We start from the raw sequence: 12,486 nt of genomic DNA, 5'->3' as shown, positions 1-12,486 counted from the left end.
GATAAGATTGACACTTTTTTAGGCATTTATGTGTGTTGATCATACAATTAATGAATTTGAAGTTCTTTCAGGCATGGCATCTATGGAGTGAAGAGAAAGGAAATGAATTTATGGACTCATCTATAGTTGATACATGTTTTAATTGGGAAATATTGAGATGCATTCAAGTGGGGCTGTTGTGTGTGCAAGACTCTGCAATGGAGAGACCAACAATGTCATCTGTTTTGTTGATGTTGGAAAGTGAGACTGCAATTGTTCCTAATCCGAAGCAACCGACTTTTGCCGTAGTTAGAAATTGCGTGGAAAAGGATTTATATGTGGAAAGCCCGGAAGTTAATTCCACAAATAATCTAACTGTTACCACTGCAGTTGGAAGATAGAAGATGATCTGTGAGGGTCAAATGATTTCTCATTTCAGGGCTGTTGAGGACTCCTGAATCCTAAGCTTATTGTAACCTTCTAGACCTGTTCTAAATTTAATGTTGAAACATATTTGTGTTATAGAGCATTGATCCAGATACTTTGTTCTTTCAGTCAAAACTCGTGTTAGAGGTGAACGACGGATAAAAATCGTCTGCAATTCTAATCTTGTACAAGTCTGTACAATACCCCCTTGAAAGGGTGACACGTGGATCTGAACCGTTCAAATCACTTTATCCACGTGTCACCATCTGAATGAGGCATTGCACGGTATTGCACGGATAAGGAATTGCAGACGATTTTTATCCGTGAACAACCGGTGAAGGTGATAACATGACAAAGAGAGTATGTAGTGAGAAGTTGGCGGAGCAGTGTTTAACATGATTCTGGTGAAGGTGAAGGTGATAGCAGGACTCTTGTCTCTGAGTCTGCCTTGGTACGTTTTTATATTGCCAGCAGGTATCCAAGTATCTGTGAGGTTCAAATGATTTCTCATTTCAGGGTTGTTGAAGACTTCTAAATTTTATGCTTATTGTAACCTGCTAGGTCTTTCATCAAATTCAAATTGAAAAGGAGGTAGGGTAGGCCGGTAGGGTAAGGGATGGTGGAATTAGATTCAACCATATGGATCGGGTTGGTCAGATGAGATCCATCAAAAAGCAGCTGCAGATCCATGTTTCCTCTCTTTATCCTGACTGTCCACGTCGTCATGGACATGTGTCCAACATTGGAGGTCACTTATGCCCTTACATTTAAAAAAAAAAAAAAAAAATCATTTTTTACGATTTTATCCTTGAAAAGATACTGATAATCGATCCGGATTGATCAATTATTGGTATCGGTATCGATATCGATCTTGGTTAATACCAATACGAGACAGTCAATCCAATACCAATACTTAGAACCATGTTGAATTAGAAGAATTGCATTGCCCGCACTACACATATAGAGAATTGGAGAAGATTTGGAGAAGATCTGGATCTAACTCATAGCCAAGAGATCGCGCCTCACAGGAAGCAAAATCCTCTCATAGAGTAAAACTCTCCAAGAGGAAATGAAACCCTAAATGGGGATAGACGGGATCATTACAACCAAGGAGAGGCACTGACAGACAAGCTGACAACAGAAGAATTCTAAGGGGGAAGAGGAGAAGAGTTGGTTGAACTTGAAGCTAATTTATTCAATGTAAGTAGTATGACATTATATCATGCTTATATCTTCATATGTATTAATATCAATAATCATTAGTAAATTAGCATAATTAGAAATGGGACAGGGTTGGGCATGCCGCCAACTTTCTGTAAGCTCACAACATGCACCAATCATAAGGCTGAAAACAAGAGGGTCTATTCAAAAGTGGGTGAGGAGAGAGGATGATATATGTTTGTCACCTCTTGTGGCATGCCCTGACTTTTCTCATTGTTAAATTTATCCACATAAATTTGCAAAAAATGTGAACCAATTAAATAATTTTCTTATGATAGATTCTAGTATTTAAAATCAGTTAATGATAAGATAGGAAAAAATATTGGAGCTGCTATCTCCATCTTCTAGTATTACCTCAATCAGGCATAAAAACAATGTACGTACATCTTTTTTTTGGGATGCAAGTACAAGGGCCTATTGGCCAATATATGGTAGTCCCATATAGGGACCAAGTACAGACCATAGTTAGCTAAAATAGAATGGCAAAAAAAATGGAAACATACGGCACGGGTTATAAGCAACAAAATTTTTCGAATGATACGATCAAATAAATGGTCAAAAAAATAGAGAACGGTAAAAATCGAAAAGCGGATGATACAGGTTTTAAACATGTAAATTTCAAACAAACAAGACTAAAAAAAAGATAATATACTCATATAAATTAAGGAATTATTATATGAATATCTACATCTAGTGTTCAAAACAACTACAATATTTAACATTAATGCCAATACATCCCATGTCTCATTATAAGTTTTAAGATATATCATTTACTATCATATATCACACATGCCTAAAGTCTTGTTGAGTAATATGACTAGGTTATGGTGTTCTTCATTGTTATCAACATAGTCAACATACTATCGAAGTGATATATATATTCAGTTGGAGTTAGGAGTCGTCACTTTAAAATTTTTTCCACTAAATACGTCAGTTTATAGCTCACTTTTGGGGTTCGTAAATTGAATTTGAGTTAAAGGTAATATCATGAGAAATATAGTCCATTGTGTTAGCTCCTAGTTGGCCAAAAAATCATGTCTATCGGAGTTTGGAAGAAAGATATATGGTCAATTAAGTAGATACTATGTTCAAAAATCCTATCTTAAAAACACAATAAAAATGGGAACATGTTTTAAATGTGTTTAGAATGGAAATGCTTGAAGTTTGTTATTTTTTCCTGTATCTTTATGAAGCATATGATAAAACATGTTTTAAATGGTAAAAAACGAAAATTTTAAACGTGATTATGCTAACAGTGGTTACGGAGGAAACCAGGCCAAGGCCCAAGTGTCCATGTAGTTGTATTTTTTAAGTCATAAAGCTAATGAAGGAAATCAAATTATGAATATATAATATATGAACATGATTAGATCTATAACATTGACTTCATCTCATTTAGAATCAACCTAAAGAAATAGTTCTAAAAAGGTCTAATTACACCCCTCCTCTGCATTATGGCCTAATTACATCTAGATTTGAATAGTTTAGAAATTAGACCCTTTCCTCTCCCTTTGATGGTGTTAGGATGCTGTTAATTTTAAATCTTAAAAGATTATTTTATCTTTTAATGGAAAAATAAGATAATCTCACCAAATCCACCGGAACTATGAAACTCTTCCAGTGTGTTGCCAGGCCAAGCAGCTTCGTTTGGATCCGGATCCTCTGTAGAGCGGTGGTGCGCTATACGATCTATAGCTTGATAGGAGAGTGCGACATGTGGTAAAGAAATGATTGCGTGGGTATCTTCGATGCTGTCTCAGATAGGGGTATGCACATGCGTACTACATTATCGCTCTCAAAAGAAAATGGGAAAGTGGCCACTTCCCGCTGCAACCGGAGATCACTATCGCTCGATGGAGAAAATCCCTCTTTCTTCCTAAACCTACAAACGATCGATCATCCCACGGTTTCACCCAATTATCTTGCCGTTCCCGTCGACAACTTCTCCTGGAACAATCTGTGAGGTTCACCGACGACTTCTCCCTGAATCATCTGCAAGGTGCGTGATCGTCCCACTCCCTGGAACCATCTGTAAGTGCGCCGGGGACATCTGAACCATCACCGGCTCTACCAGCTGACCAGATTCATGGTACTTTCACCGAATAGGTGGTTGAGAATTGAGTTTCTTCTACTCCCACTTGCAGAGATCTTATTTTTCATTACTGCCCTCCTCTCCTGGTTTTGCTGTGGAAATAGTTTCCGTTTCTTCACATCTTTCTACTTACTAGAAGACACCATAGGATTGTTGGAGTTAAAAACCCTTTTAACTTTCAGGGAATTTCTCATACTTGATTGATCTTTATCAAGTAGAACGCATTATTCGAGATGGGTTTCAGTTGACATGGAGAAAGGTCATTTGTATTTTTTCCGGATTAGCAGAGTTGGGTCACATTCTCAGTAGTTTGCAACATTTTGAAAGATGTTTTCTGCTCTCAACAGATGGCGAAACCCAAGGTAGTTGAGAAAAATTTATGAACTTTTTCTTTGATTGCTTCTTCAAGAAAGATAAATCTGTTGTTTATGTGATACAGGAGTACTCTGCCTGTTCAGGGCAATGCAGCTATTGGGGTATTTCACACAGAAAGCAAACATAGGTAACTTCTTCCTTGATAACTCAGGATATGATAGGTAATTTATGTGTGGTTAGCAATGTTAATTTTGTGTGTCATTCTCCACCATGTTAACATTAGCACCTAATTAACTCTACCATTGTTACAATGAGAAGCTAGAGAGAGAAATTGTTGAACAGAGGTAATGTAGTTCAACCTCAAATTAACTGTTCAGAATTGAGATATGCTGCTTAGGTGAATTGAGTTTTAAGAAAGTTTCTGTGTTGCTGTGTGAAACCCGATATAATGAAAATGGGTTCTAAAATTGTGATTGGATTTACATTATTGCACTAGGGCACTGAAATATGATTCCTTTGTGCACTTTGCATGGATGGACATGGTATCTCAAAAATTTTGTGAGTACTTCTTTGCACAGGAGTGTCATCTATTTCATATAAATTCCACTCACTGTTTGAGACCAGATCAGAACTCATTGCACTCAGCTGGTTTCAAGAGACAAAGTCATCTAATTTTTTATTCGATACAGGCATAGATTTCCGACTGAGTAAAAACCTATAACCAAGAGGCACATTATTATAGCAATCCAAGCTAAATATGGAATAAATAATGGAAAATAAAGCAAACTTGTAAATAATACAAGAAATCCAATGGTAATGGTGCTCTTAAAAAATAAATTTCCACCTGATTTTAAGAGTTACAATATCTTTGCTAGTAATTGTAGGTGTTTAAAGAACCATTTGGAAGTAGTCTACCATTTTTTGATCTGGCACTGCCCATTCTCACATGGATGTTACATAAAACCAAGGCCCAAGGAAGACTCTGCCCCTAAAGGCTAAATAGTAAACTTTGTATGGGGAGGTTCCAGGTACTAATGTCAAAATCGGCCCTGCCCATCATACTCCAGGAATCAATGGAGCAGGCTTTAGAATTGTTTGATGTATTAGCTGTTTTTTTGGGCTCATAAAAGTGATGAACCTAAATGCCAACTAATTCTGTGGTAAAACTATAATGAGATTTATAAAAGTGGTTTGGTCAAAAATTGAGTTGCCTGAGTCATATGCCATAGCAACTCACTGATAATCCGCATTCATGTTCTAGACTTCTCAGACTTGGTAAACCAAGCACTGTGTCATTTCTTGACCATCCCCCAATCAAATTTGCTCTTCCTTGATCTGTTCTCTGCATGTGTTTCTGGGCTGGTTTCTGAACAGAACCATTTAGCAGATGGCTTTCCATTTCGAAAGAGCTTTGGTTTAAATTTGTTTTGGTACCCAGTTTCATAAAGCCCTGGACCTGTTACTTAGTTGATGAAAAGATAACATCAACATTAATAACTTACCAAAATGCATTTAGTTCTTGACCTTCTACATCATCCTGGAGACATTATGATTGAATGGGTGATCCAACTGACCATTATTTGGTGCAGAGATTGCTATGCAGGATCTACTGTATGTGGAGTAGTCCCTGACTTGCATGAGCATTATGTGCACAAATAAGGTAGAGGACTTTATTAGTCAATTCCCAACCTACATCAGTATTTTTCATTGATTCTTAGAAAGAGGACATCTAATTATGGTGAACTCATTTGATTAGGATAGCATGATTCTCTGTAGAGTCTTTAGCTCAAAAGGTAGAGCACCTGGGTTTGCACGCAGGCGACGATGGTTCGAATCCATTAAGACTCTTATGTGAAATGGGCTGTTATCACATTTTATCAAGTGTCACAGTATATCATCTAACACCATTGTTTATCTGGTCTGGATTCTTACACTTGTATACTTACTTTTAGCAGCTTGTATGTTGCAAGAGGTGTTTGCATTCAAGATACTACAGAGTTGGTCCCCACAAGGCCTAATTTTTTTTTATCTTTTACATCTCATCAAAGACCTACATTTATTAGTGAAAGTTGGTTTCCTCACTGTGTGGATTCAAGAGACTATAGACATGCAAGTTCTCATCCTTCTAGAACTTCCTTGTGTAGGAAAACAACAAAAGTCCCTAGTGTTCCCACAGGGTTATTAGCTCTGAGCCGACCTTTCTTCCCTTCCTATAGACCTACATGGATTTACACATCAGATATTTTCTAAGATCTTGGAATGGCAAGTTGCAACATGGGAAAGACTGCTTTCATCAATGTAATCATTCTTTTCTTGTGTTATAAGCTCTCACTGTAAAATGAATTGTATGTTTTATTACCTAATCCATACATGACTGGCTCAAGATTGGGAAATTACTTTGGATAGTTTAATTTCTTCGATGGAATTCACTGTTCTATTGATCGGTAGGTTCCTGGAAGTAGCCTTGCAGCCAAGGTTGGTTTAGTCCCCACAACAAAAGAGTGAGGAACAGGAGAAGTGTTTGAAAGGAGACATGTAACAGAATCAGACAAAAGCTTCCACCACCTAGGAATCTCCAATCCCCAGTCCTCTTCCTTTCATCATTATTTCACAAAAGAATTGAGTAGCCAATTACTCGGACACAAACAAACAACCATGAAAGTTCACACCCAACCAGAAGAGAAAGGAAAGGAATAAAGAACAAATAAGCAGTTTTTGAGTAAAGAAATGGCAAACCAACAGAGAAAAGCAAATTCCACCAAAAAAAATAAGAAAGAGAGAAAAGCAAAAGAGGTAATTTGATCCACCTATAAATCAAAATATATAAATAGAGAGAGAGAGAGAGAGAGAGAGAGAGAGAGAGAGAGAGAGAGAGAGAGAGAGTAAAAAATCAGAATAAGAGAACATGAATATGGAGTCTTGATGGATTCGAACCACCATCTACTAGGTGTAACCCAGTTGCTCTTCCATTTTGAGGTAAAGACTCACCTACTTACACAAACCTCAATGTTGGTTTAATCCAAATATAAAAAATTAAAGGCTTCAAAAGACATGGAATAATGACGCATACAATGAACAATAAAGAGGCATACCAAACAAAGCAAATAACTTAAAATGCGTTTACTAACTAACAATCTCAGAGAATTAGAGTTAAACTCATTAAATGTACGAGTGTTTAACCCAAATAGGAATAACTAATCAAATATTCAGCTTATGCAAAAGGAGGTCAATAAACTCAATCATATTATGTTTGAAGATTGCGAAGAGAACAATGAGGACTGGGAATAACCAATAGATCCCTGCAAAAAACCGACAACGCAATTAATAAAATCATTAATACACAACTAAATGAAATGAAAACAAGTTTCAAGATTTCTTATTGTTAATATTTGAGTGTAAGAAATAATGTTGTGACCCATATCTTGTATCCACCTGAGTGATTCGAGTGACGTATATGGGATGGTGAACTTGGTTGAATAAGATGAGCAGATTGAGAAGTATTTGCTTTTGTCGTTTTCTTTAATTTTCCTTGCTTTTCCACCCAGCTCTTCTGGCGTTTGCCACGTTTGCAAGTTTCTTCTTTCTTTTTAAACCCTTGCACTATGTTCACATCAGAATACTTACTTGAATGATTTCTAGTGGGGGTAGCAACCATAAGATTTTGAAGTTGTGCACACATGTCATTAGCAATCTGTCAACCAATTAATATCCCTCAGACGTATTTGATGCTTCTGAGGCTATCCTCACACCTTCCACTTAACATCTTTTTCAACTTGGGTTCCATCAACACCTTCCACTATCATGTTCCTTGCTCCCTTAGTTCACCTCCTTGACACATAGCTTGCAGGAATGAACTTGATATCAAGCACATCAAATATTTTCAAAGTATGGCAGCATAGAATACCAAATGTCTCAAACTTCCTACAACTACAAGCAATAGTAGAGCCAACTGGGTTATACTTAACATAAAAATCTCCTTTGTTAACAACAGCAACTATATAGTCATGAATGGCAGCACTCTCGTCCCGATATTTAATGAAACAAGCAGTAAACCAGATATACTCGTTTTGAAGTTCTTCAAATATTATAGGAGTATAAACTTCTAATGCTTGGACCATAATGGGTGATATGGGAAAGATATTTTTTGGAATTTTATTTCTTGCATCAAATTCCCCCTTTAACTCCTTATAACGCTTATCATTCACCATCCTCTCAAAATGTTTAAAAAATTGCACAAGATCTAAACTGGATTTCAAGTAATCCTTCATATCTGTAGAAACGCAACCCTAAAACGATGCAGAAGATAATGGAAAAACAAAACAAACAATGCACATGGATTTTACAAGGTTCGGCAAAGTTGCCTACGTCCCCGGTGAGATGAGATCCTGCTTCACTATCAATGGAGAATAGGGTTACAGCGCTCGTCCTCACACCTCTCAGTATTGCTTGCATTACAGAGAAATAAACCCCCTAATCTAGATTAAACTACAATTGCCACCCTAATCCGGATTAAACTACAATTGTCCTCAAATAAAAAAATTCGAGCGGGGGGCTACGCCCCCCTACACCCCCTACTAGCAGGGGGGGCCTCCTGCCCCCCTTGCAACCCCTACGGCCAGCTAACCGGCTAGCGGGACGGCCGTCCTGCCTGTCTAGGTGCTGCACCAATACTCCCTGGATTAAACTGCGACGGAATACAAGACATCATACACCAACAATATCCCCATTCAAACTCTCACTGAGTTGTGTACTTCGCATACCAATGGTGAAAGTATTCTTTATATAACACTTAACCTATTTCTCTTTAAGCCCATATATACGATCTAACCATGAAGAATTTTTAACTGGATAATCACTACGTAATTTCTTCCATGCATTTTCAAACTCTAGTACTCCCTCATAGTGAAACATACAAGTTTTAAAATGTTTCAAAAAACATGACTCATTCTTCATCAAATTGCCTAGATGCTTGATGCCATTTTGCATTATGTGCCAAGTACACAAACCATGCCATGTATCTGGAAACACCTCAGATATTGCATTTCCTATTGTAGTATCTTGATAAAAAAAAATGGTTAATGGCTTCTTTTGTCCATGAACTTCCAACAAAGTCTCAAATAACCATTTGAAAGATTCCGAAGTCTCATTATATAACAAGGCAGCTCCAAAAATGCATAAACCTCTATGGTGATTAAATCCAACAAATACACCGAATGGCCTATATTCTTTGCTAGTGCAAAATATCGTATCAAAACTAACAACATCACCAAACTACGAATAATCTATTAACATCTTCGGATTAGCCCAGAATATATTTGTTATCTACTCCTCTTTATCCAACTGCAACGCATATGTAAACAAAGGATTTTTCCTTGTTTGTTTTTCAAAATACATCAACAAACTACCAGCTTCACCATAAGATAAGTCGCATTGATGTTTCATTCGTAGCTAATTTTGTCGCACTGATGTTTCGTTCGTAGATAATTTTTCTGATCTTCAATGATATACCCAATGTTTTCTCTTCCACCTGCCTGCATACTCATGTAGTCAAATATGGCCTTAGAACTTAGTCCAGAATCATCACCCATATCAATCTCAAAAGCATGTGCATCTAAAACTTTCCGTTGTGACCGCATCATATGCAACGTAGCTGGAAAATCAAGATAATGATTATGCTCTTCAACAAATACATTACACTGATATTGTCCATTATCAACACGTACAATTTCCATCCATGCACTACAATTAGTTCTTTTCTCTACTCTGGGTATGATTGTAACAATATATCGTTTGTCTTTTTGCCTCAAACCTTCTTTACTACATACAAATTTTCTCGATGTTATAATTGACTTATTAGTTCTGCTCCAAAGTGCATAGCCTCTCCTCACACTGAAACCCATCCTTCCCCCATAGGAATTGTAAAATTTATAAGCATCGATCTTTGAATTAAATGCATGCTGACCCGAGGTATATTCTCAACATCCAGACCTATCTCTTTATCTTCTGTAGTATTATCTCCTTCTATGCTAATCTCTGATCAATAAAATGACACATCTAGAAGTTTTAGTCAATAAAAAATAGTTAAAGGAGTATTATCTAAAGCCCAAGTTAGCATGTAATACGACAAATGATATAAACTAACACATTAAAATATAGTGTCATGGTGTAGTGTCATCCCATATACTACTTAATCGCACGAAAAAAAAATATCAAAGCCTGCAGACATACCCAGCCTTTCCATAGTAACTAGGTTTATAATTGTAAATAAGGTTGTCAAGCACCTTTCGCCATTTTTTTTAAGGACTTTCTTGTTTCATTGTACAATCATAAATTGTTAAAAACAAAAAGTGAAAGATCAATAAGACCAACTTTGTTGTGGCAATATTTCCTCATTGTCTGATTGTCTATGACAACTCCTAAATTCTTAATAAAATAAAAATCCCATAAAATCTTAATAAAATAAAAATCCCATAAACTCTTTTTCCTCTTTCAGTTTAATCTCTGCTGTAGAACTTGTAACTAGGATTGAGACTTTCTGCAAGGCTGTTTACTAGTGGGTTACACTCCAGGTGGATATGATGAAGGGAATGGGCAAACTTCAGGTATTGTAGTATGTGCATGCTGATATACTTAATTATGAATTCTAAGCGGTATTCTACCAAAAAAAAAAAAAGGGATTCTAGGTGGTAGGTGAGGCTTAAGTCCAGCCAGTTGATAAACCATATAATGAAAACAGATAGGGATTTGTTGGATTCTTCCCTGGTTTTTGAATGTTTGCATGATTAATATAGTAGATATTTCAACAGCAATTGTCTTCTTAGTTGCCCTTATGGTATTCAGTTATTTAATCCTTTTTAGTGCTAATAACTAAATTTCATATGGAGAAATATCAATTTTGCTGCTATATTCCTTGCTTCATCTTCCATTGATATTTAGGTATGAAAATTCTGATCAGCTTTCAATTCAAGATTCTGATTTGGTTCATGCAATTCAAAATTCTGTAAACATCACATCTGCAACGGCAAGATGGCTAGATGAAACCGGGGGCTGATCACATACCTCATAGGTGGTTCTAGGGAGAAGTCACCTGCACACCAGATGGTTCCAGAGAGAAGTGATAGCGGCAACTACAAGATAACTAGATGAAACCAGGGGATGAAAGTAGGAGTGAGATGATTGAGTGTGTGATCAATTATGAAGAAAACGTTTGTCCATCGAGCAGGAAGTGAGGATCACTACTAGAGAGGATCCGATCCCGATTCCTGGTTAGTATAGAGGAAGAAAGAGGGATTTTCTCCATCGAGCAAGAGTAATCTCCGATTCCAGTGGGAAGTGGCCACTTCGCCATTTTCGTTTGAGAGCGATAATATAGTTCGCGTGTGTATACCCCTATCTGAGACAGCATCGAAGATATCCACACGATCATTTATTTGCCACATGTCACACTCTCCTATCGAGTTACAAATCGTAAAGCACGCCACCGTGCTACAAAGGATCAGTTTCCGCTTCGTGTGCCCTGTCTTGTAGATTTAAAAGGCAAGTCCATCTCTAATCTTACACTCAAAATCTCTCATTCTCACCCCTCTATTTTTGGCTGTAGTTGTTGCAATCCAGTGTTGTTGTTGATGATTCCTCTTAGCTTTAATTTTATTCGTACATAGCTTTGTGATATGTGCAAGGGTATGACTTGGACTTGCGAACCACCTGAGGTACTAGCCCAATCTTGTCCGGTGACCTCACATTTGACGTCACCCTCGCTGTTATGTACCATAGGGCACTAGCATCGACCCTTTCATGTTCGGATCCTGCAAGACCAAACCGAACCAACCGGTCAATAAACTGAGTTTAAAGAGCAGGACTTTACAAAAACCCTTAAAGCTAGAGGTTCGCCATACTGAACTAGCATTGCAATAATCCTCCCACTTTTGAAAAAGTGGGTCATTCAAAAACGACTCAAACACTTTCTTTGAATCTATAAAGGATATTCTTCAGACCAGAAGCCAAAATTTTAGCAACGAACTTGTAGGTAACATTGTAGAAGCTAATTGGTCTGAAGTCACCAATAGATATTGCATTGTCCTTTTTGGGAATCAAACAGATGAGGGTGTGATTTGTGTTAGGGGGTAAAATTGCAGTGGAAGAACTTCTGAATAAAATTGATGATATCAGCCTGAAGAAAATCCTAACACTGCTGAAAGAAGATGGCTTGAAATCCATCGAGCCTAGGGGCCTTAATGGAGCCAATAGAGAAGACAACATTTTAATTTCATCAAAAGAAGTGTAGAGCCCTGTTTTTTTTTAACCCGGTTGATTGACCGGTTGGTTCGGTTTGGCCTTGCAGGGTTCGAACCGGAATGGGTTGATGTCGGTACCTTACAGTACATGACTGCAAGGGTGACGTCAAATGCGGGGTGGTCAGATACGATTAAGCTGGTACCCGACATGAACCTCAC

At 37.4% G+C, this 12,486-nt stretch overlaps 1 protein-coding gene across 2 annotated transcripts in view; it reads left to right on the top strand.

The window, feature by feature from the left end:
* LOC122093757 (putative G-type lectin S-receptor-like serine/threonine-protein kinase At1g61610) overlaps positions 1-501 on the top strand; it is a 29,153-nt gene extending 28,652 nt beyond the window's left edge. For both annotated transcript variants that reach the window (XM_042664229.1, XM_042664227.1), the window contains one exon: positions 72-501. In XM_042664229.1, coding sequence (XP_042520163.1) covers positions 72-380 — 309 coding nt within the window. In that variant the 3' untranslated portion in view covers positions 381-501. The remainder of the gene's footprint in view (positions 1-71) is intronic.
* The last annotated feature ends 11,985 nt before the right edge of the window (positions 502-12,486 follow it).

Source organism: Macadamia integrifolia, chromosome 11, assembly GCF_013358625.1.
Source record: "Macadamia integrifolia cultivar HAES 741 chromosome 11, SCU_Mint_v3, whole genome shotgun sequence".
Taxonomy (NCBI): Eukaryota; Viridiplantae; Streptophyta; class Magnoliopsida; order Proteales; family Proteaceae; genus Macadamia; species Macadamia integrifolia.
This window is presented reverse-complemented; position numbering and strand designations above follow the sequence as displayed.